Raw genomic sequence first — 26,462 nt, 5'->3', positions numbered from 1 at the left:
ATTTATTTATTTTTTCATGAAAATCAGGCTTTGAATGAAAAGCTTCACAACTTCAAAGACAACTGAACTTTTCTTGAAATCTTGCTTTGCACAGTGACTACAGACTACAAATGTCAGTAAACAAAGCTCAATTTGCGTAACGATTTGCTTGATTTATGAAAACAACAGCAGCATTAGTCTAGTCTGAAATCTTAAATAAATGTCTTGTCCTCGTCTCAGTCTGATATTTGCTAAATGACTCGTTAAATGGAGCTGTGCTCACCAGACAGCGATATAGTCAGTCACAGGCTCAGTCTGGAGCAGGGTGAAGTTGATGTAAACCCCGTGACCATGGGGCACAGTGATGAGCCAAGTGCAGTCCTGAGAGTCTGGGTACTCATTTGGGTACTCTGGAGAGAAAATGGTGCCGTTTGGAGCTGTCATGTTGTAGCCACAGGGAGCTGTGTGCAGATAAACATCATTCAACCATGACCGCATTAGTAAACTATCTTTCTGAATAACGGGTAATGTTAAACAGCAGGGAATCCAGCAAAATCAGAACTTAAAGGAAATAATTGACCCAAAAATGAAAAGCAGCAGCCAATTGGAATGGTTTTGAAATGTTGAAATATTTAGAATTTTCATGCAGTTCTTTTTCATAATTTTCCAAACAAGGACCAAAAACACCATATAAAAAGTATTAAAGAACAACTGTATGATTTCAGAAGACTTGCATAGTCATATGGACTACTTTTATGGTGCTTTTCTCATGGTCGTCTTTTTTTTTTTTTATTGAGCGAAACAAATAACATGAAAGAGCAGACACTGACAAAACATACACATTTCTCTTTTAAAGAGTACTCTAGAAGAAAGTACTGTTTCATTTGCAGATGAGCGAAAACTGAAGAAGAGAACAGAACATTCCTGAGGCTGCTAGAAAAAGATTGGGCAGAAGATACTGGCACAGAGTTCACAAGAGAATAACACAGTTACGATAAAAAAGAAAGAAAAATGGCCCAATAGTCTATGCAGTTCAGATTCCCTGCAAACGCAAGCCTAGGAGGAACAAGTCGAGCGACTGATCGATAAGAGACAGGTCGGCTTTCACACTACACTACCCACGCTAATCATCAAGGATACAATTTAGAACAGCTCCCAGTAGCATATGTCTCCACAGTTCAGGTCTTCAAAGTCTGTTTTAAAGATGGTTTTAAAACACAATGGCTCTTATTGTACTAGTAATACAAAGTAGTAACACATCACTTAAAGAGCATGGTTAAAAAGGCATTTGGGAGAGTATAATACCTTTGTAAGTCTCGAAAAGTCAGATAATAATTTATGCTTTTTGTTTCAAAGTGTGGCTGGGCTGAAAATAACAGTGTGCTAATCTCAACACAACATGAAAAACTTGAGAAGGAAAAGGAGCACATTTCTTTACTTTCTTCCCTTCCCTTTACCTTCACAGCGAGGAAAGGGGTGGTTCCACTTCCTGTTGATTCCATGCTGGCATGTTAGCACAGGGTGGCCGACCAATACGTATCCAGGGAAGCATTCAAATGTTATGGATTGGCCTGCGTTGAAATTGCTGTTGATGATATAGCCGTTGTGGAATGGATATGGGTCTTGACAGTTTTGTAATTCATACGCTAAAAGAAAAGAACAAAAATAGAATATATGAATATCTGCAAAGCCATGTCTGGATGACATTTACTAGAGGGCCCACTTAAAAGAACTGAAGGATTTAAAATATTTGTTTCATTCTGTCATTATTTTCCACCCTCATGCCATTCCAAATCCAAATTTCTTTTGTGTAACATACAATAAGATGTTTATGCTTCACTGAAAAATTTTAATAAAATGGGCTTGGAACTGTATTATATTAGTTAGGAAGAGATGACCGCATTTTTCTTCTAAATATCTGAAACCAAAAGTTTGAGACCACAAGCACGCATAAACAAACAAACAAATAAATTAATAAATGAATCAGTTCATTAGACATTAATTAATTAGCATAAAATGTGATTGGGAAATTTAACATATTTAGTTTGTCTCTTTTTCTTTTACTTTAATGACAGTAGCACTTAAGCTGACAAGAACTATAAGTTTGATACAGATAAAAAAAAAAAAAAAAATACTAATTATTTAGTAGGTTTATGACCAGTCATTTCAATGGCAAAATGTGTCCCAAATGATCTGAATTGACTCTATATACACAGCTTCACAAATCGTTCAATAATTTTGTGTTCATATTTTGCTGTACTCAATCTAAAGCTGAAACTAGTCATCATTTGTAAATGTTTATTAACGGTTACTGATCATTTAATATCTTTATGGGTATTAGACTTTTAGCTGCTATAACCATGTTTGTGTCAAGGGTGGTTAGTTAAGTTTAGCTAAATACTTGCTAAAGACAACACACTTTGCAATTTGAGTGCACATGTTTTGATTGCGTCAACATAGGGGAAGTCGTGGCCTAATGGTTAGAGAGTTTGACTCCAACCCTAAGGTTGTAGGTTTGAATCTCAGGCCGGCAATACCACGACTGAGGTGCCCTTGAGCAAGTGTAATTTCCCCCAACTGCTCTCCGGGCGCCACAGCATAAATGGCTGCCCACTGCTCCGGGTGTGTGTTCGGCGCCACAGCATAAATGGCTGCCCACTGCTCCGGGTGTGTGTTCCAAGCTTTAGAATGGCATATATTTGTGTTTATGTTTTTGTATGAATGAAGTTTGATGACATTTATAAGTATTTAAATTTACATTAAATAATGATCTGTAAAGTTTGGTCACTTCTTTTTGAGTTACAATTGTATTTTTTGAGAGGTTATTATGTGTGAATTGTGCCTTACTGGACAACTAGATGTTTGGATCACGTTTATGATTAATATTAATTGTATTTTCTTTATAAGTAATAAAAAAACAGCCAATATGTTAATAATAGGCATGCTAATAAGCAACTAGTTCAAGATTCAAGATTTTTATTCGTCACATAAGTTAATAGTGATAATTGGACCCTAAACTAAAGTGTTACCATATAATGTTTGCTAATTATTTATTAATGAATGTTATTATAAAGTGTTAACAGGCAACATTTATTTGTACATCTCTCATCCATCATTGTATTGCACTGCAATATGTTTTGCTCACTTTGGGCCTCTGGGGGAAAAAAACAACAACAACAACATATTCTCACTATATAATATGTGGGCGATAAAAGCCTGATGTATCAACTAAATTAGGGCATCAATTAAAAAATTATTAATTTAATTTACTCTATCAACTTCAAAATGACAAGCATGCATTAAGGCATTATTTACAAATACACATGCAAGTTGTTGCTCATTTCTGTGTATCGTCAGCAGTGTGGTGAAGTAACAGAAAGCTTGTCAAACTAACATACAAGCATCACCAGGCAGCATTTCAAGTGCAGTGCTTATGATCAACAGCTTTATAATCATATTCTTTCATCCTGCATCATTGTTTGTGTATCAAAACATGGCATCAGTATTCCCCCCGCAAAAGCACGTCTGGCAGCACAGATCAAGGCTGCGCCTGGCTCCTTTCAACTCAGACTAGAGTGGATAAGAAAAAGACAGACGAACTGTTTGACCTACAAGCGAGGAGACCAGACAATGGCGAGTTATTTATATCGAGTGGAATCCAAGTGCACATCCAAATGCACCGTCTTATTGATTTCAGAATGCTTTCAAGACCCCGGCTGTCATAATGAAGTGTCCTCCCAGTGATCTCAAAGGAAGTGAATCTTTAGATATTTCCAGTGATCTTGGTAAAAGGCCGTCACTCCCACATGAAGGGTCAATACAAAATCAAGGGTGGCTGATGTCTGCAGGAGAAGAGAGCACAGCATGCAAATGGAAGATGGGAAGTCACCCACCTTGGTAAGTGAGTTTGAAGCCCTGTCTGTTCTCAGAGTGGTCGCTGTAGAAGTGGATGACGGTTTCGTGCGTGCTGCTCAGTATAGGGGCCGGCAGTAGGCTTCCGCTGTACTGTCCAATCAGAGAGCTGCTGTGGTGCGGCCCGTTGCGAACCTCTAAAAAATCGTGGTTATCCTCCGAGGTGAAGTTGAGAAATTGGATGTGTGCCCCTGCGGATTGATCACAGTGGTTAGACTTTCACAGAGGGTTATGTGCAGAATTTACATAAGGAAAGTCTTTAAAGTGACAGGGGCTTTTTAAACAATAACTCTGACTGGCCTGTACAGACCAGCTCTTTCCTCTGCTAAGAGAGATTTGCTAAATCGGAACAAAAATGAAACAGTCATGTTACTGATCTTTATCCTACAGACTCCAGAGACTTAGTTTATCAGCATCAAATTTAAATGAAAACGTTTTTTTTTTTTTTTTTTTTTTTTGAATGTTTAGAACGTATTTTATTTGTGCCTTATTTACTTTAATAACAGCATGATAATAATAGGCAGACATGGACTTCACAGACTGGTTGAGTATATTCAAATGAAAATTGTCATTTACTCATTCTCATGTCATTCAAAATCTATAAGACTTTTGTTCATCTTTGAAACATAAATGAAGATATTTTTTAAATGAAATTAGAGATTTCTATCCCTCCATTGAAAGTCCATTCACCAAAAACTTTGATGCTTCAAAAAGCCATTAAGAAACGTAATCCATATGAATCGAGTGCTTAAATCCAATTCATCTGAACAGACACACAGAAGACAATGAGGTTTGTTCTCGCACGCCGAGAAAGCACGTTTGAGCTTGGGTTTACCCTATCTGATGTGTGTTGATCAGTTTTATATATGAATGAAAAAATAAATGGAATCTGTTCAACATATAAAGGGATTGAGTCTCTTCAGAAGAATTGAATTAAAATGCACAATTCATATGGATTGTGTTTACTGTGTTTTTATAAACTTTTTGAAGAATCAAAGTTAATGACAATTTAATGACATTTTTAATATATCAATTCTTACTTAAACGTACTTGAAATTACGTTAATATTAAAGTAACAGGACATCATTTTGTGAAACTACACCCATACACACCATACGCAGACATAGATGGTTGCAAACACAGGGTGCAAAATGATAGGGACGGCAAGAAATGTTTTGATCTATTGTGCCACTAACATCTCTCATTACTGACAGTGCTTATGTATTATGCTGTTCAGAGTGCCGGGAATGAATATTGTGTACTGGCAGTTCTCATAAACAGTCGATACTCTGTTCGAGCTCGAGAGAGAAATCTGCACATTTACTTTCTTTGACACACTGAGTCTCTGTTCTACTTTCTCTCGCTGTTGTATCTAAAAACACAAGCATTGATTGAGTTTGTCAATTTGGTAAGTCACTTTCAAGATTAAAATATGACATTAACATTTTAGTCATCTATAGTACTAATAGTACTAATATCTTGTTCATTTTGAGGCATTTATTTGAAAGTACTGAGCACCTTTTTTTGATGGCCTGGACATGATTCTTTGTAATGTATTGCGATACATATTGTATCGTGACATATGTATGATGATATGTATTGTATCGTGAGGTACCCCCAACCATTTATCTTACACCAGTGGTTCCCATCCTGGAGTCTGTACCAGGGTCAAATATGGAGGGGAAAATCTTTTTCCTACTACTTTATTTAAAAAAAAAAGTAAAATAAAATAAAATAAAATAAACTTTTAACCAATCACATGAACAGTAGCTGCTGTGTGTCTGCATTTATATGCTGCTTACCTTCACTCTCTTCTGAACTCTTTCCCTCACAAGAGAGCATTTCTCCTCTTTAAAGCTTACCAGTAGATGCACATCTGACTGAGCATTAGTCGAAACTGGTTGTTTCTTATTTTATTTTGGCTGATCTCTGTACAGACTTGCACACAAAATGCATTGCAATCCCTTCCTAATATTTTACACTTCAAGCTCTGATTATTTATTTATTTATTTTTTACTATTAGTTCACTTTCACTAATGAATGGTTAAAATATTTAATTTAGTTCTGTTTTGTAATTATTATTTAGTTTAGTTTTATTTATTTACAATCAAGTTTCCATAACTTTGTTGCACTGTGATATGCTGGACTTTACAAATATTTTATTGTGTATAATTTCTTAAAGCTAGTATCATATGATCTTAAAAATATGGTAGACTTTGAAAGGCCTTTTGACCTTTGCCGTTTATCTAAGATGATTTTGGAAGCCTTTTTAACATTCTTTTTTTATTTATTTGGTTCCACCGTGTTTGCTGATTTTCAGTGAATTATATTTAAACTTTGTGTAAGTCATTTGTTATTTTATATTAGGCCTATAGCATGATGCATTTGTATTTGTTTTGTTAATAAATTAAACATTCTATGTTTGATGTACTGTAAGTGAGTTTGTCGTACTCTTTTGTTGTTTTATATATATATATATATATATATATATATATATATATATATATATATATATAAAATCAGAATGTAAGTTGACTTTAAGTTTTAATTATTTACTTAATATTAATTAAGTTGTTTATAATCTGAATGAAAAAGCTTTGGATTTTGCAGTAAATTCGAGTCCAAGTATTGCCAGAATTTCAGTGTTTTGTGGGGTGGGTTGAAGGGGGTTTCCTTATTTCTGGTTCTGTGGTTGTCACTGTAATTCAACAATGCTCCAAGCTCTAAGTCAACATGAAATAGCACAGGAAAGATGGCAGGGAGAAATTTTATGATCACGCAACATCAGAAGATTTGAACTTAACAGTCATTACCTAAAAGAAAATAGTTGGATGATATGACAACAAAAGAATTGTCGGCCGTTTTCACTGAAAGCGTGCGTCACTCTGAGATGCCTTGGGCAGCTCTATTAAAGATTAGTTTTATTGTCATTCTGATGCGGTGCTATCCTCTAACTGCACTTAACTCTACCTATTCAGACTGTCCTAAAAGCTATAATCAGCACCCACAAAGCCATCTGTGTGTCGTATTCAAATGATTGTAGCCTGTTAACTGTGAAAGCTAATGCATTTTTGCTGCTCTTGCTTGTGCAGTGCCTGATTGATAAGGCAGAAAATTGCTTTTGGAGATCTCAATGTTACATTGTTTTCCTCCAAGTTAGAGGGGGTTGGAGAAGAAATAGTTGGGCTCCAGGATAAGTGTGAATGTTTTTTTTGTTTGTTTGTTTGTTTTTTTAATGACATGAATTTACCTTGTTAAAGAGTTAGTTTACCCAAAAAAATGAAAAGAAAAAAAAAAAAGAAAAAAAAATAGGCTCTGTTTTACTCACCCCCGTGGCATTGTAAGTGTATATGACTTTCTTTTTTCAGACAAATCCAGTAGGAGTTATACTAAAAATTGTCTGATTGGACAAGCTGTTTAATGTCGCTCAGTGGGTGTTGCATGCATCAGTCCAAAAGAAGTTAAAAAAAAAGCACCCATCCATAAAAAAAAGTGTCTCACACGGCTCTGGGGGGTGAACAAAGGCCTCCTGTAGTGAATCAATGTGTTTTTGTTAGAAAAATATCCATATTCAAAACGTAATAATCACTATAATTTAGCTTGTGCTCACTGTTGTGAACAGAAGCAGTTCCGGGGAATGACGTATGAGGTCAGCTTTCCATGCTTAGCATGTGTCGCTCAGAACTGACGAACATGGAAAAGCAGCAGAGATAAAAACAAAACAACCGTCACTAATTAGAAGTACAAAACTAGGATTTGTAAAGAAGAATGTCAGAGGATTTGGACTGGTTTTCCTTTGCTAAAGTAAGGAAATCTTTCTTTGCTCCTGTTAACACACGTTGGTTTTCACGAGACTCACTGGCGCATGCGCAGCGCTGACCTCATATGTCATGCTCCCGGAACTGCTTAGTTTACAACAGTGAGCGCAAGATTATTAAGTTTTGAATATGGATATTTTTCTTACAAAAATGCATCGATTTGATACAGGAGGCTTTTGTTCACCCCCTGGTGCCACTGGTTGAGACACTTTTTTTTTTTTTAATGGATGGGCGCTTTTTATTTGACTTCTTTTGGACTGATGCATGCAACACCCCCTGAGTGCCATGAAACAGCTTGAAAGATCAAAGACTATTTTTAATATAACTCAGACTGGATTCTTCTGAAAGAAGAAAGTCTTATACACCTAGGATGTATCTGGGGTGAGTAATACAGAGCCCAATTTTCATTTTGGGGTTAACTAACCCTTTAACATCTGGAATTCTTATTTTGTTCTCAACTCATTTGAACTGTGAGGTGGGAGAAAGCAAATGGGTTACAACTAAATGACTTCAGAGAGTTGCATTGACTGCCAAAGTCTCTAACAACATCTTAAAGGTTGACATAAATGAAACCAAATAATACACTTGTGTCAAGTGGAAGAACATCAAATGGAAAGGAAGTATCACTTTGTGTCTGATGGCATGACGCTGTCCGTTTCTCGGTATCTATCTGGGTAAACACCTAATGCATGAGTTTGCTCATGTAATATAGCCAGTGGGTGTCATTCATGATACACAAGTGAATTTCCATGTAAAATGTTCAAAAAACATTTTATCGCACTGAACTGAAAGGAGACTTGAATACTATTCTGTTCTGATTTGCTAAAACGAAACATAAAAGGAAAACATCCCAATTTTGCAGCTATGATCAAGCTTCACTGAAAAATTTAAAGTCAAAATGAAATGCTGTAGCCTACAGAAAATAAAATGTTTGGAGAAAGGATGAAAGGATAATTTTAAGCCATTTTACCTACCATCACTACTGTAAATTCATGGTAGGTAAAACAAATCAATCAATAAATAAAAAATAAAATAAAATAAATTAAAATCATTTATAAATCATTTAAAAAATAATAAAAAATAAATTGGATGTTACATACCAGAATGAGTATGAATTATTCCAGACCTCTATGAATAAATTTTCTTCTGTTGAACACAAAAGAAGATTCTTTGAAGAATGTTGTTCAAAGTATCTTCTTTTGTGCTTAACAGAAGAAAGTAATTCATACAGGTTTGGAACAACATGTGGATGAGTGAATAATGACAAATTTTCTTTTTTTGGGTGAAACATCCTTTCAAGAAAATAAACAGGGTCAACTTTCAAATTCATGTTTTACTTTTAAGTTAGTACATTCACTATTTTAAGTATTTCCCCCTCAACACTGGTCATACTGCAGTGTAGAAAATAAAGGGGACACGACTATAATCTCCAGACAGCTGATCCAGTGCCAGCTCTCGGCGCACTCACCGTATCCAACAGGAAGCATGATTCTCCAGGTGCAGTCCAAGTTTCCAGGGTAGTTCCCAGGGAAACCCGGGCTCAGGACAACATTGCTCATATCGTACAGGGTACCGCCACACTTCGCTGAAGAAACATAAGGAGACATAAAATGTCTCAGGGTGTTTGAATATTAAAAACTATGAAAAAGCCATATGGTCAAAAAATACTGTCATCTGATTACTATGGAAAAACATACCGATACAGAGTGGAGGGGGGTAATTCCAGCGACGTACGGTTCCTGGCATACACGTTATGTGAGAATGTCCCTGGAAAACAAAAAGAACACATGATGCAGCAGCTTCTCCAGCTTGTTATTTTTGGCACTTCTCTACCCGTGTGCATGTTGCATTTGTGTGTCAGGGCTGCGGATAATCAGCAACTCACCTGAAGCACATACCCCGGCTCACAGCTGAATGACACAACCTCGTTCACCATGTACCTGTCTCCGTTCTTGATGCCATTGGCCGGGATCACAGGCTCCGGGCAGGTCGTCAGCCCTACAGCTAAATAGGTCAGAAAAGGCATTAAGACATGTTCTTAATAAAGATTCAGCATATTATGTTACAGCTGTCATAAACAGGTAAAATAATAGTGTCAGGTATTCCTAATCATCTGAACGCATCTGCTCATTGTAATTTAATGCTGTCTTTTATCCACTCGATTTCAGTGAGTAAATTTGGGACCATAATAGACTGTGCAAGGGTGTTGCCATGGTGACGGCTGTGGAGTGGTTCATGATAGCATGCTTTCAGTATTCCTCTTGTTGAGATATGCCGCACAACAGGTGGCATTGTGCTTTTGTGACAGTGGTGTGTGCTTTTTCTGTATTTTTGCAAAAAACACTCATAGAGTGTACATTTTTGATCAAGCTGAAATGTGTAAACAAACAAAAAAAGAGAATAATGCTTTTGTGATTATGATGGTCACTGTAATTCAACCAATAATACATTAAGGGAAAAACTAGATCTGAAGGGAATCATCTTGCATTGTACACTAGAAAATATTAATGAATAAATAAAATAGTGGGGCACCTTAAAAAATACCTGAAAATTACAAATAAGCTAAAATATGAAAAATAAATGTTCAGTAACACTTTAGAATAGGGAACACTTATTCACTATTAACTATGACTTTTCCCTCAATAAATTCCTAATTTGCTGCTTATTAATAGTTAGTAAAAGGTAGTTTATAAGTTTAGGTAGAGTAGGATTAGGGATGTAGAATAAGGTCATGTAGAATAAAGCATTAATATGTGTTTAATTAGTACTAATAAATGGCTAATATTCTAGTAATATGCATGCTAATAAGCAACTAATAAGACCCTAAAATAAAGTGTTACCCAAATGTTCATATTTTGTTAATCAAAGTTTAATTTCATTTAACTACTATAAATGAATAATGAATATAAAAAATGCATTTTAAATAAATGACACCTTTTTATTTATTTATTTATTTATTTATTTATTTATTATTATTTCAGTGTACTGCTGCAGCAGAATTTCTCACATGCTTTACTGTGGGGTCTCTCAGAGAATGTACTATGAAACAGGGCAGGAAAAGGGTTTATGTTCTGAGAGCTGAGCCAAAGATGACAGCTCAAAGCTGATGGCGATGCTGCAAAATGAAGTGGTTTGCCAAGACCCTCTCTTTCTCACCACATTTCATCTTTATTCATGGCCCTCCAGTAAATCAGTCAACATGATACTCAAATTTTCAACAAAGCTAATGTTGCAACATATATTATTCTGAGTGGCATGTCATGCTCCTGAAATGAAAAGGCAAAGTCTCTCTTAGTGTTGTTTTTGTTGAGTTTTTTAGTCCAGTTTCATTTCAGTAAATAAATTCAGTTCCAGGTCTATTTGATGTTTCTGGGTCGAAGGCATAAGGAACAGCATTTATCGTACACAACTAATGTTTAGTGATGCTTTTACCAGGGAGTGGATTAATCATTTCTTAATCTAATTAGTCGCAAATCATTATATACAGGTGTATCTCAATAAATTAGAATGTCATGAAAAGTTTTCCAGAATTCGACTCAAATTGTGAAACTTGTGTTTGGGTTAGGGTTAGGGTTAGTGATTTTGGCTCACATTTAACAAAAACCTCAACAAATTAGAATATGGTGACATGCCAATCAGCTAATCATCTCAAAACCCCTGCAAAGGTTTCCTGAGCCTTCAAAATGGTCTCTCAGTTTGGTTCACTAGGCTACACAATCATGGGGAAGACTGCTGATCTGACAGTTGTCCAGAAGACAATCATTGACACCCTTCATAAGGAGGGTAAGCCACAAACATTTATTGACAAAGAAGCTGGCTGTTCACAGAGTGCTGTATCCAAGCATGTTAACAGAAAGTTGAGTGGAAGGAAAAAGTGTGGTAGAAAAAGACCAACCAACCGAGAGAACCGCAGCCTTATGAGGATTGTCAAGCAAAATTGATTCAAGAATTTGAGTGAACTTTACAAGGAATGGACTGAGGCTGGGTTCAAGGCATACAGACGTGTCAAGGAATTTGGCTACAGTTGTTGTATTCCTCTTGTTAAGCCACTCCTGAACCACAGACAACGTCAGAGGCGTCATACCTGGGCTAAGGAGAAGAAGAACTGGACTGTTGCCCAGTGGTCCAAAGTCCTCTTTTCAATTGAGAGCAAGTTTTGTATTTCATTTGGAAACCAAGGTCCTAGAGTCTGGAGGAAGTGTGTAGAAGCTCATAGGCCAAGTTGCTTGAAGTCCAGTGTTAAATTTCCATAGTCTGTGATGATTTGGGGTGCAATGTCATCTGCTGGTGTTGGTCCATTGTGTTTTTTGAAAACCTAAGTCACTGCACCTGTTTACCAAGAAATTTTGGAGCACTTCATGCTTCCTTCTGCTGACCAGCTTTTTGAAGATGCTGATTTCATTTTCCAGCAGGATTTGGCACCTGCCCACACTGCCAAAAGCACCAAAAATTGCTTAACTTGCCAGCAAACTCACCAGACCTGAACCCAATAGAGAATCTATGGGGTATTGTCATGAGGAAAATGAGAAACGAGAGAAAAAAAAAAAAAAAAAAATCCAGATGAGCTGAAGGCCACTGTCAAAGAAACCTGGGCTTCCATACCACCTCAGCAGTTCCACTAACTGATCACCTCGATGCCACGCCGAATTGAGGCAGTAATTAAAGCAAAAGGAGCTCCTACCAAGTATTGAGTACATGTACAGTATATGAACAAACTTTCCAGAAGGGCAACAGTTCACTAAAAATTACTTATGAAGTATTCTAATTTGTTGAGAATTGGTGGGTTTTTGTTAAATGTGAGCCAAAATCATCACAATTAAAAGAACTAAAGTCGTAAACTACTTCATTCTGTGTGCATTGAATTTATTTAATTTCGAGTTTCACGATTTGAGTCGAATACTGAAATAAATGGACTTTTCCACAACATTCTAATTTACTGAGATGCACCTGTATTAATATATGCTGAGAGAGAAATAAATAAATAAATAAAAAATGACCCAAATAAACAGTTAAAAGACGAATTGTTGCAGACAGAAGCATTGTATAGATAATACAAAAACTGGCTTTTTCAAAAAGTCCATATTGTATATTTTTAATTCTATGTCTTTTCACCAACTGGGGTCCTCTGGATTAATGTAGTGTTCACTTTGTGTAGTTTTTGAAGTATCATCTTTAGACGACCTGTACACTTGCATTATATGCAGAAAAATATATATATTTTATTCTTCTTTTTTTTTCTTAAACTCTGAGTTTATGTTAATCTGAAGAAGAAGAAAAAAATCACTTAAACATTATTTTATTTTTAAAATGTGTTTCAAAATGACAATAATACAGTAACCACAATGATAAAGCACCAGGCATATTTAGTGTAGTTTTTATGTTACTACAAATTGTTGTTTGACTTTTATTATCAATAATCACTTTTTCAGACTATTAGTCAATATATCCCTCAATAAACATTGCAAATGTCATTATTAGAAGTGTGCTTTAATTCAACTGAGACATCACTAAAAAAAAAAAAAAACAGTTTAACTCAAAGATTATCTGTTCAAGTCATTTCAGTCTCATTTGTGATGATGTGATTGAGTCGTTAACAGCGCACTTCCAACCAGTTTGACTCGATCAGGCTGATTCACAAGCTGGTTTTCAACACGAAATTCCCTAATATTACTGAATATCATCACCTTCACAGAGTCATCCGCCAATTATAGCACAATGGAGGTCCTGTTTGTTCTGTTGTGCTGATACACCAATACACACATTCTCAACATGCTTCCAGAACTCAATGAGAACATTATGACCTTGAGGGATAAAATCTGCTGGTGTCTCTGTTGGACAGTGTTACTTAAAATGGCTTATTTACACATTGTTTGATGCATATTTCTTTTGCCTCATTGCTGTACAGTTATTTTCTCATTAGTTTTTTATTTTTTCTTTTGGAAGATGCGCTTGACAGCTTTTCCTCCACAGAGAAAATGCCCCTGATTAATCTGCTGGAACACATACAGACACATACAGTAAAAAACCCAGAGCACAAGAAGCGAAAGAGCGATAAAGACAGTCATAGAAAGAAAAAAAAATAGGGGAGCTGATCTAAACTCAGCCCAGGGTCATACTCCTAACTCACAGAGCTTCACATTTCACTTATCTGTGTTTACTAACCAGAGAGATGCATATAAGTGATTCACTGCATTTACTGAGACTGCTTCCGCTGTATCAGAGCAGTTACAGTGCTGAATGCTGTTTTTGATGGAGTTTAATTAGTTTGGCTTTACAAAGTCAACATACTGTTATTTAAAACTTTCATGAGATCAAAATGGTCAGCTGCAATTTCTAGCTCTTTCAGATTATTAAACTTTCCATCTACCTATCTATGTGACTAGTAACACAAAACATTACTGCAGCCAGTGCCCCTTACCCCTAACCAACCCTTTCACAGATGAGAGAAAGAAAAATGGATAAATTGGGCTGTCCCACTGAGAACACTGCCCTCGCAAACAGACAAATGGGACAGAAAGCGAATTGGTATGGTGGTTTATATAAGGCTTGGTCTGACCACAGTAAAGGTCACAGTCTGAAAGGCTTGCAAACACACACACACACACACACACACACACACACACACACACACACACACACACACACACACACACACACACAATATCAAGCTTAATGTTGTTAGAGATATACTGGCAGTACTGGAAGTCAGGGTTAATTCAGACCATGTCTGAAGGGACATTCACATGGAGAAATCTTATTGGGTCTTGCCTGCTTTTCCCCCGTTTTTTCACAAAACCAGTCATAACGGTCAATTTTTGTAAATTGAGATTTATACATCATCTGAAAGCTGAATAAATAAGCTTTCTTGGGATAGGACAATATTTGGCAGAGATACATCTATTTGAAAATCTGGAATCTGAGGGTAATCTGAGGGTGCAAAAAAAATAAATAAAAAAAATCAAAATACTGAGAAAATTGCTAAAGTTGTCCAAATGAAGTTCTTAGCAATGCATATTACTAATCAAAAATTAAGTTTTAATATATTCTTCATGGAACATGATCTTTACTTAATATCCTAATGATTTTTGGCATAAAATAAAAATCAGTAATTTTGACCCATACAATGTATTTTTGCCTATTGCTACAAATATACCCCAGCGACTTAAGACTGGTTTTGTGGTCCAGGGTCACACATTCAGTTCAGTTCATGTTCAAGCTCTTTGCTAATACTAATGACCTGAAGATCTGAATCAGCTGTTTTAATAGCAAAGTCATACAAAATGTGCAGGACTGAAAACTACTCTTGAAATTACAGGGTGCAGTAATTTTCCAGATACCTGCAGATGGCATTTAAAAAAAAAAAAAAAATATACTTAGAAAATAGTATTTTGTTGTTGTTGTTGTTGTTGTTGTTGTTGTTTTTTAACCATGTAAGGTTGAACTGCATCCCCAATGTTTTCCAATTTTCTTCATGCTGGTATCGCCAAACACAGACGCCGCCGCGTCCAATCAAATAATGAGAGCTGAGGCACGCTGTCTTCTGCCTTCACCTGGCAGCAGAACGGTGAGGAGAAAAAATACAGCTCAGTGTGTGCCCGTGTGTGTACATGTGTGTCCGTGTCCCCACCATGTGTGTTTGGCAGTGAAATGTCTTACTCTGGACTGTTACCAAGGGCAGAGGGTTCAGGATAATGAAAGCACCATAGTGACATGTTCTGTACTCACTTTTGTACTCAAGGTGAAATCCAGCTGCGACGACACTGATATCTGTATGGAAGTGCAGGTAAAGCTGGTTGGAGGTGCTGTTCAACAAGGCTGGAGCTGTTGTACCTGGAAGATAACACCAGAAACAGGCCTGAGCAGGAAAATGGCTGGAGTTATCACACACACGGACAATGTGTTCTCATTCCAGCGCTCATACACACATACACAAGCTATGATGAGTGTGTGCACACATGCAGGAACAAAAGGGCAAAGGGAGGTAAGCAGCTGTTAATCACGACAGGCGTATCGCTCTCGTGAAAGACTCGCCTGTTTTGGACATCAGCCAAATGAAACGGAGTCAAGTAAAAAGGGCCGGCAAAAAGGAAATGTTTGACAGGCGATAGTCATTCAAGTGTGTCGCTATCCTACTGAGCTCTCAGGGGGGAACTTTCATCACAGCTCAGAGGGAAGAGTCACTTATCATCAGACTAAAAAGCAAAACAGCTACTGCCACTCTGGATTCAAAGCAGAAAATTTTCCTTCTGCTTATACATATATGGACAGACCTAATATAGAGTGTGACATCTTTAATATGTGAAGAATATGTCATGAATACTACATAACATCCTTAAAGTCAACATGAAACACCGCAGCAGTGCAGCTTCCATAATCTGAGACATTTATAAGTGAAATGGGTGAGAAAAATTGTTGCTCGGGACTTGATTTTATTTTTCTGGAATTGGTTGAATTGAAAAATGGGCATTATGTACCAGAATAGATTCAAGCAATTGGAGGGGTGGATCAAGGGGTGAACCGATGAATTGTTCACTGTAAAAAAAAAAAAATTAAAATACAAATAAATAAATAATAATAATAATCCAAATACAAAACAGCATCATGGTAACATCCATAGAAACTAAAATGATGCAATAAACATTAATTAAATAACATAATCTGTATGTATAAAATACATAGTATGTATAAGGTAAAGACATACCTGAAAACACAAACTACTAAGAAACACAATTACTTAAACAAAATACTATTCAAATGTGAAGTGTCATCTAGACTTAACTGTAGATTTTAAGTTGATTGTGTGTGTGTTTTTATTTTTTATTTTGATTTCATGTTGACTTTAATATGTAATGTAATAATGACTATTTTCATCATATTTTTGCCCTTTTGCCTTTATTTTTATTTTAGTTTTTTGACATTTATAATTTTAGAATGTTTCTTTGCACCAAAATTGTTGAAACTAACTATTTTCTACATTTTCTCTAACATACAGAATTCAACAGACTGTATCATTAAGACATTCCTGCCAAGTTGCTGAATACTGAACAGGCACTGATAAGTAAATGTGGGCGGACTTGTGTTAAAGAAATGTTTTGGGTTCAATGCATGTTGTGCTCCAATGACATGTGGCCTGGTATCAATTACCTCAGAAATAATTCTAAGCCTTCCCTCAGTTTGAAGGGAAAAAAAAGAAAAGAATAAAAAAAGAAAATAAAAAACTGAATCACAAATACAGTAATGCATGTACAGTGAACTACACCAGGTGTAATGTTAAAATACACATGGTTTGCAAAGAACGACTGTCAGTGAAGACAGATATTGAGCAGTTCCTGTCTTTGGTGTAGTTTGATACAGCCATGCAATACAAACATCTGCAATTTTTTTCCGCATTGACTGATCTGAACAGACAATGTGGATATCACATCGAATGTTAGTGACAAATTCATTTTGAATCTGAATATGCCTTCATGGTTAAAAAAAAAAAAAAAAAAAAAAAAAAAAAAAAAAAGTAAAGAGAAAGAAGAAGAAGAGGTTGTTATTATTGGTGGTAATTTTTAATAAGGTCAAAATGCTCAACTAAACATTAACATTTAACATTAATGCTTAACATAAACTAACAATGAGCAATACGTTACATTATTTAATAATCTTGTGTTACCATTAATTAATAAAATACTGTTCATTGTAAGTAGCTCAGGTTCATTAAATAATATTAACACATACAACTTTTGATTTTAATATCAATAATGCTTTGGAACTATTTTTCATTGTTAGTTCATGTTAACTATTTAATTAATGTTAACAAATGGAACCTTATTGCAAAGTGGTACCGTCTTATGGCAACATTACAGGCTGCACATGTAAATCAATGCATTTGAAGAATGTGATTTATGACATGAAGTTGAGCTCTGGCACAAAAATGAACATTTCTGCAAGGCATCACATCAGAATCCAACATCTCAGGTTCCTGCAGGCTTGCCAGTTTCTTTTCTCCTTTAAGCTTATTTGCTTTTACCCATATTCTTTTATCTCCCTGTGGGAATGAAGGTACAATTCAAATACTGTGTAAAAGTAAATAAGGTTGGAGTAAACAAGATTGTAAAGGGAATCAACAAATACTGTTTATAGTATTTAGTGCCTTAGTACGCCACCGCATAGTGACTCACGATGAATGCTTAAATACACCCACATAACCATGGCATGCGCTTAGAGAACCATTTAGTTTGAGAAGAACGATTTCTTTCAAACTCACATCTGTAGCTTTTATTCATACATGGCTTGTTTATATCTTTACACAAATGCCCAAAATGGTGTCATGCAGTTGCCAGAAAATGGTTCCCCGACGTGTTTGCATTTAAAGCATCCTTCCGTTCTGACTGTTAATATTCCAGCCGATCCAAGTCCAAGTAGATTAGACTGATGGCCAATGCCTGAAAAAAGCACTTGAATGATGGTGGGGAAGTCGTGGCCTAGTGGTTAAAGAGTTTGACTCCTAACCCTAAGGTTGTGGGTTCAAGTCTCGGGCCGGCAATACCACAACTGAGGTGCCCTTGAGCAAGGCACTGAACCCCCAACTGCTCCCCGGGCGCCGCAGCATAAATGGCTGCCCACTGCTCCGGGTGTGTGTTCACGGTGTGTGTGTGTTCACGGTGTGTGTGTGTGCACTTTGGATGGGTTAAATGCAGAGCACAAATTCTGAGTATGGGTCACCATACTTGGCTGTATGTCACATCACTTTCACTTTCATTTGACTAATAATTTTTGTGTGTATTTTTAAAGATACTTGGGTGTATTTCAGTTTACTTTTATTCAGCAGTCTATCATCTCTATTAGCGACAAGGCAATTTAGAGAAGATCTTAAAATGCTCAGATGAGACTCGGATGAGTTTAAAAGGACTTTGCCAGACAAAATACTGTACAATTACAGTACTGAATCACATTGGATGCCAAATAAGACAAGGAGTGATGCATCCTCACAGATTAGGGGGATTTGAGAAGAAGGATTCTTTGTAAAACACATTCCAATGACTGGAAAAACACCATAGACCGATATTCTTTCTAAGCTGAGCACTGATGTTGCTCCCGCACAGATGAAGAAGAAAAAAAAAAAAAGTTGCAAGCAGAAGGCAGACTCAAAAAATGTTTTGGGTAAAATTCAGATGAACGGGCAGCATTTGAACTGAAGTCCAACCACATGTCTGTTCATTTTCAGTATGCAACTGAAGATGTGGGAGGTATTGTGCGGAAGTGTGAAACGCTGATTAATTTGCACCATGAGCAGCATGCTTATTTAAGCCGGCCAACTGATATTTTTCCACTAATGACCATTCGTACCACCATTGATTGTCAATTATTTTTATTCTGGGGTTATTTTAACTTTGTTATTAATTATAATAATTATTATTTTGATTATATACACTACCAGTCAAATCAGTCATATGCTTATTTGGTGCTAAATTATTATCAATTATTATTGGTGCTCATTTATTAATAAAGTTCTTAATATCATCAATGTTGAAAACAGTTTTTGCTGCTTAATATTTTTGTGGAAAGGGTGATACTTAACATTATTTGAGTCTGTATATAGTATTTACTGTCACTTTTCATCCGTTTAATGCAAGCTTGCTACATAAAAAGTATAAATTTCTTTCTTTTTATTCTTTCTTTTTTCTTATTTACTTATGGAATGGTAGTGGATCATGGTTTCCACAAAAATATTAAGCACCAGAAAATGGTGTTCAAAAAACAGTTATTTTTAATTGTTATAATATTTTACAACATTACTGTTATAACTGTGTTTTTGTTTAATAAATGCCACATTGGTGAGCATAAGGGATATTTTTGTATTTTATTTATTTTTTTTTTTTTTTTGAAACATTACAGTATCTTATCAGTCTATGCTTATTTGATCCCAGCTCCTTTCAGCCTCTTCAGCAGAACCACATATACAGAAGAAGTAGAATGGGCTGGGATCATTGCTGATTTTTGTAAAATAAAAAGCCTCTTTTGGGGAATTAGTGATTATAGTCTGATCTCGACCACTTTTCATCTTCAGAATCATAACGTGCAGTCAGAATTAGGTAAATAATGACAGTGATATATTTTAAAGACACACACACACATACACAATGCATGCAGTTGTAATGAAATTGGTAATTGTTGAGCCGCAATTAATCCAGAATGATGAAAAGTGTGGGGAGACAGAAACACAAAACATATCTGACAGTTTAATTAAGGGTATCATCCTAATGGATTTGTGACTAGAGGAAGAATGAAACGACCGATTGTGATGGGCGAGTGTGCAGGGTACATAAAAGGCGAACGTGCAGGCGACAGGAGAGCGAAGAGTGCATTTTAATGGGCAGCCAAACACCATGCCTAATGACACTGGCTCCTGATTCCCTGCCATGTCTTTCCAATGCTCACAAATGACTCCGGGCTTGTATAATTTGGACCATTGAGATCTAAATGAGGGGAAATTACCATTTTATCATCAAATTCAATCATAGACTGGCATCAGGTGTCTCAGGAGACCGGGTGAAGATGTTTTAGCATTTAAAGAGCTTCTCGGCTTTCGAGAATATAGCTTGGGGAAAGTGAGGAGTGCCCCTGAACACACGCCTTAGGGCAGACGGAGCTCCCTGGTTGGGTGACCTTTCACCAGCATGCTAGTGTGACACAGAGGCAGAGTTCATTACAGCTGTGTTGAAAGTGTAGCTAGAGGCCTGGCCACGATTCAGTCTACTGGGAGAGTTCCCAAAAAGGTTAAGCCTCCTCTCTCAAAGGTAGATCTTGCCCCCTCTTCCTAATCCTGCTGTGTGACTTTTAAAAAAATGCATTTTGTGATGTCATTTTTTCCCAGCTTTATCTTATATGTCTGCATTTGATTTGTTTGCTCTGTTTAACCCTCATTATATCCTTTGAATATTTTAATATACACTAGTTTAAACTGTTTTGGGTAGCTGTTTAGACTTTTGTGATCTTTTTTTTAAATCAATATCATGTTTTTAGGTTAACAGTTATATGAATGTTTAAGGGAAATCTTAGGGCATGTAACTGGCCACTCTTACAGTTTTTCACTATTATTAATCATCATTTTTTTTGTCTTCAGAAGTTAATTTGAAATGCTGGTAATTTTTACAAATGCAGCCTCTCAATTTTATTAAATAAATATGGCATCATAAATATCGAATTTTCTTTTTATTAAATAAATATGGCATCATAAATTTATACAAAATTTTAAAAAGTATTGCTTTACTGTTTACTTTTAATTGAAATTTGTAATGGTGACCTTTATAATACTCATAACATTCAAACTTTCAATTTCAAGCAATCAGCTTTTTGGTCCAGAACAGTGTGAGAATGAATTGGGATGGAATAAATGTGGCTGGTGGTTTTCCATTTGGAACTGAAAAAACAAAAGGTGTAAAAATTGATACTGTTAATCAACCAAATATAAAATGAGGGCATTCATCTGTTATGTAAGGGATGGACAGCCTTCCAGGACTGGAGCTAATTTCAGCACTTCCAAGAATCCAGGGGCATAAAACCAGTGGCAGGGATTGGCTCTCAGTTTTATAGCAATATGAAACTGTAATGAGCTATAAAGAACTACATGATATGCAAATGAGCTTTAGGAGAACTTCTATAAATCAGATGCTGAATCACTCCGAAAGACTATTATTGAAATAAGCAATTAAAAGGGGATTAATAAAGATAATACGAACCTGAAAAGCTCCCAAGCTTTGGAGCTGTCATATCACCACCATCATAGATTTCTAATGAGTCCCAGTTGTGCTCAGTGGCAAAGCTCATGACTTGGATCTGCCAAGAAAATGGAGACAGACATCATGAAATGACAAAATTCTGCACAATGACCATGAATTCACATAATGGCCATATGCTATACCTGACAAGCATTGTTTATAATTGTAGTCAAGTTTTCTTTAACCAAAAACAATAATTTTGTTTTATGCAACAATTCTTTACCCCCTCTCTGAACCTAAAACAGGCTGTTTGTGCTACTATATCATAAGGAGGGCGTGATTTGGTTAAAAAGTGATTTAAAAAAAAAAATGTTATGCTGGTTGAAAGTCTATTCACATCCCGATATGAATCACTAAGTTAAGTGGTCTAAATGTATTTGTATTGTCTGTGGAAGGCCTAGGACTAAAATGTTCGTCCAATCATATCCTTCTGTCCAAGGCCTACGAAAGGCTGCATGATACGTCATGAGTCTGTTTCATTACGTTCATTACGTGAAAAGGAATAAATGTTGTTGGAGAGTGTTCATTTCAACTGGAAACTGCAGCGATTTGTACATATCAGTATGTTTTTTTGAGTTTTGCTGAAATGTAGGTAGAAGCATGTATTTCGAATGAGCCTGGGTAGCCAAAATGCATACACCACAATCACATTTTTTCTGATTTGTCTTTTACTTATGGGCATGCTCTACATTCGGCATCTCTGTTGTATCTTTTATATATATATATGCATGCTCTACATTCGGCATCTATATATATATATATATATATATATATATATATTGTATCTTTTATATATATATATAAAAGATAAAAAAATAAGCTAAAATCAACCTGTATAATTCACTCCCTTGCTGCCTGCAAAGGAATCTTTTCCATCTTATCATTTCAGCAGGTGTAGTTTTACTGCATTTGATGAGTTCACACGTAGCTCTTTTGTACTTGCCTGGATACCAGCTCCTTCGGTAACAATGATTTTCCACACACAGTTCAAGCTGTTCCCATAAGGCTCCGGGAACCCGGGGGAGAGGATGGTTCCTCTCCTTTCTGTCAGATTCCCGCTGCATGGGACTGTGGAGCAAAACAGAGGCAAAATGAGCTCATGCTGAGAATGGAACAGTACAAGTGCCTCAACCGAGTCCTGTGAGAAGGGCAGCAGACTCCTTTGACACAAGATGTGATTACACCCGAGGCAACATGAACCAAAGCCTTCATAACCCTGCTAAAACATACATTCTCTGCATGAGAAATGTCTTTCTGGGAACACTTTATATTTCCCAAGAAACAATCTTATGTCTGCCTTTGTAAAGCCTTATTTTTCTAGCTGTAGAAAATACTCTAAATTATTCATAAGTTAACATGATCAACAGTCAAAGCTGACCTTTTTTTAATGCATGTTCCTGTTCTTACTTTGAAAAATTTAAAGTTACATGTTATTACACACACACACACACTTTTTTAATGCATGTTCCTGTTCTTATTTTGTTAATTTGAAAAATTTAAAGTTACATGTTATTACTTGCCATATACGTAATGATTTTTATACTGCACAGACTGTATTTTCTATCCACTAACCCTAACCCTACCCCTCATACAAAACTACTGACATTTTCAGATTTTCAGAAAAAAATATTTTGTATGATGTGTAAGCTGTATAAGTATAAACCCCAAAAAGCTGTCTGCACAATGTAAAAACAATACTGGTATTACTATCCTTGGGGGATATTTGGTGCCCATAATGTAATGTAGGGAATACCAGGCACACACACACATTGGGTTTTCATGTTTTATGGGGTCATTATATACACGTAATGCTTTTTATACTGTGCAAACTGTATTTTCTATCCCCTTACCCTAACCCTACCCCTCACACAAAACTTTCTGCATTTTTAGATTTATATGAAAGAAAAATAAAAATAATAATTCTGTATGATTTATAAGGTCGTTTCCTCATGGGGTCGAAAAAATGGACATTTGACATGGGAAAGGCCAGGTACACACACCAAGCCCCCCTGGTTTCTGAACCTCGCATTTTGAAGAAGGAGAAATATGAGAGGTTTATTCAAGGCATTTCACTTCTGAATACTTAAAATGTAAGGAACCACAAAATGAGATTAACTGAAGCTCTGTGAAATCAAAACTGACCTTTTGATGCACGTTCCTGGAGTGATTCCTTTTTAGATGACATTAATTCCTGTTTTTAACTGCTCCCCTCCAACCACCTAACAAATTCTGTGATTTGCTCAGTGAATATCTTTTTTTTTTTCACTCTGAACTAAATTAATATACCAGATTACAAATTATGGAAGTGAAATGGGTTGCGTAAACTATTTAATGTGGCATTGATGTTAAAAACTATGTCATGTATGTTAATCTCTTTCTACTGATGGGTGTTGAAAAATTGCAATTAATACATTTTATTAAAGTAGATGTTTTTCAAATGATTAACAAGCTAAATACATAAAATTTCTATTAATATTTAATAGATATCTACCTTTCAGTTTGTAATGCCTATGAAAAACGGGGAAGTGAGGTTTGAAAGCAGACCGAAATGAGGATGTGCCTTGGGAGTGATAAAATCGTGACAGCACTATAGAATACGGCGACAGCTAAATGCTCAGTATTAAAGCCTGGAGGTTACAGCTTTGAACTGAAGGCTGTGGCCCAGAGGCCCTTGGATTCAGCTTCTCAGCCCCTTGAGGATGGCAGTATAGAAGGAAATATTAACTAGAGGCCTGACATTTCAAATCCTCATAGAGCCCACAATCATTCATCCTCCAGCAGGATTTTTAACCATTATTAGTTAGCTCAAGGTTAGTGGAGACCACAGAATCATGCACATTTACATTCTCTAAGAACTTAAGAAAATACAGGGCTATAAATCAACATTTGAATGATGGTACCTGTTAGCAAGCATATAAAAGTCAAATGGAATTTGTACTGTCTATGTTCCTCTATTTCTAACGCTCAGACACGCTGAATTGTTTAGTCCTGAATAAAACATGACTAGTGTGCATTTTTCTTCGATAAATCCAGGCTAGCTTACCAATACAATTCGGGATGGTGTCATTCCATTGCGCCAGAGCGTTAGGGACCGCGTGACACTTGATGGCTTTGGATCCCTGTAGGAGGTATCCAGGGTTGCATTCGAAACGAACAATGGAGCCAGCTGAGAATTCGGACCCGATCCGCCTGCCGTATCTGGGCTCTGGGATGGAGCTGCACTGTGTATCACTGGTGCGTGGAACAGCTAGTGGACAGGAAACAGATCTCTAATCAAAACGGACCAGATGGAGGCTTGGAAACACACCGGCTCTGTTTCAAAACCTAATAAGTTGCCTTGACATTGTTACAAAACAAAGCAAACCAATGCTGTTCTTTTGAACTTTCTCTTCAGCAAAGAATTCCACAAAGTTTTCACACAAATATTAGTACACTTTAGAATAAGGTTCCTTTTTTTACATTAATTACATTAATTAACAATTAGTTAACATGAACTAACAATGAAAAATTGAATGAATTTAAAGAGAAGTACGACTTTAGTTTAAAGACCAATTCTCACTGTTAACTAGTTGCTTATAATTAACTAGTCACATGCATATTACTAACACACTGGCAGTTTATTAGTATTATTAGTTTATTTATAAAGCACATATTAATGCCTTATTTTGCATGACCATATTTTAGATTCCTAAATCTTACCCATACTTAAACTTAACAACTACCTTACTCACTATTAATAAGCAGCAAATAAGGAGTTTATTGAGGCAAAAGTCATAATTAACAGTTTGTTAATAGTAAGAATTCGTCCCCAAACAAAAGTGTGACCAAACGATACATAGACAAATAATTAATGTTCCTAACACACAACTTACAGAAAACTCCACTCATTATTGGATACCAGTTTTCCATTGCCATGTTGCTAAAATACTGTCCATTTTTACGTTTGATAGCTTAAAAACTTTTTTTTTTTTTTTTTTTTTATATCTATACTTTTCAGTTTTTCATGTCTTTATAATTGCACCTATGTAGCTTTTGAAACGGAAAAACGTTCCACATTTGTAACCTATTGTATGTTCACCAGTGCACCGGTGTACACTGTGACTACTTTAGGACTCTTTTTATAGAAAACCCACTTGTATATTTATCTAGCACACTTGTATAAGCATCTTCATAAACCTAACATAGAGAACTTGTTACTGGCTTTTGCTGTTTTTGCTTGCAAACATTGTAGCAACTTAGTTCTTTTTTTCTGTTTGTGCCTTAACTTTCATCTGGTGGCTGTGAATATATAGGAAAAGGCTGGAGGGACCATCCACCATCACCTGGATGCCTCCATGAGCCAAATAAACTGTCCTAACTGTCAAAGAACATTTCTCATACACCCGCTGTTCTCTCTGTGCCCATTGCTGTACACTATAAAACGGCGAGGAGAGATATAAAGAGACATAGCAGGCTTGCCGCGGTCTGCGCTGTGAGTGTGTGCGCACGCTGATGTGCCCATGAAAGATTCCTATTGTATCTTTTTATAAGGCAGCTGATAAAGGGAGTTAAAAAGCGTACTGTAATTTATACACTAATTTATGACCTCTTTTAAAATGAGGGGAAATGCCTTGCATGTCCTGCGGCGCACTGCTGCTGTCTGGGGAGTTTGACACGTCAGGGGTGAATCATTTAAAGGAACAGTTCAACCAAAAATAATCTACTCACCCTAATAAGCAATACATTTCTTACAGTATTTTATTAATCTTTGTTAATGTTAGTTACTGCAAATACAGCTGTTCATTGTTGGTCCATGTTAGCTTAGGTTCATTAACTAACATTATTAGATACTACTTTCATTTTAATAATCTATATAATGTAATAATAAACTAAGATTAATAAATGCTTTAAAAGTATTTTCATGGTTTATGTTAATTAATGTTAAGAAATTGAATATTTAATTGGGTGTGACACTTTAGTTTAGGGACCAATTCTCATAATGAACTAG

General features: G+C 36.0%; 1 protein-coding gene across 1 annotated transcript in view; it reads right to left on the bottom strand.

Moving 5' to 3' along the window:
* Positions 1-26,462, bottom strand: part of LOC109062300 (CUB and sushi domain-containing protein 1-like) — a 602,118-nt gene that overhangs the window by 46,477 nt on the left and 529,179 nt on the right. The window contains 10 exon segments of the mRNA XM_042768416.1: positions 263-440; positions 1,437-1,625; positions 3,873-4,082; positions 9,178-9,294; positions 9,407-9,476; positions 9,595-9,713; positions 15,435-15,539; positions 21,437-21,533; positions 22,419-22,543; positions 24,519-24,722. Coding sequence (XP_042624350.1) covers positions 263-440; positions 1,437-1,625; positions 3,873-4,082; positions 9,178-9,294; positions 9,407-9,476; positions 9,595-9,713; positions 15,435-15,539; positions 21,437-21,533; positions 22,419-22,543; positions 24,519-24,722 — 1,414 coding nt within the window.

Source organism: Cyprinus carpio, chromosome A13, assembly GCF_018340385.1.
Source record: "Cyprinus carpio isolate SPL01 chromosome A13, ASM1834038v1, whole genome shotgun sequence".
Lineage (NCBI taxonomy): Eukaryota > Metazoa > Chordata > Actinopteri > Cypriniformes > Cyprinidae > Cyprinus > Cyprinus carpio.
Note: the sequence above shows the minus strand (reverse complement) of the source record. Positions and strands in the feature narration are given on the sequence as shown.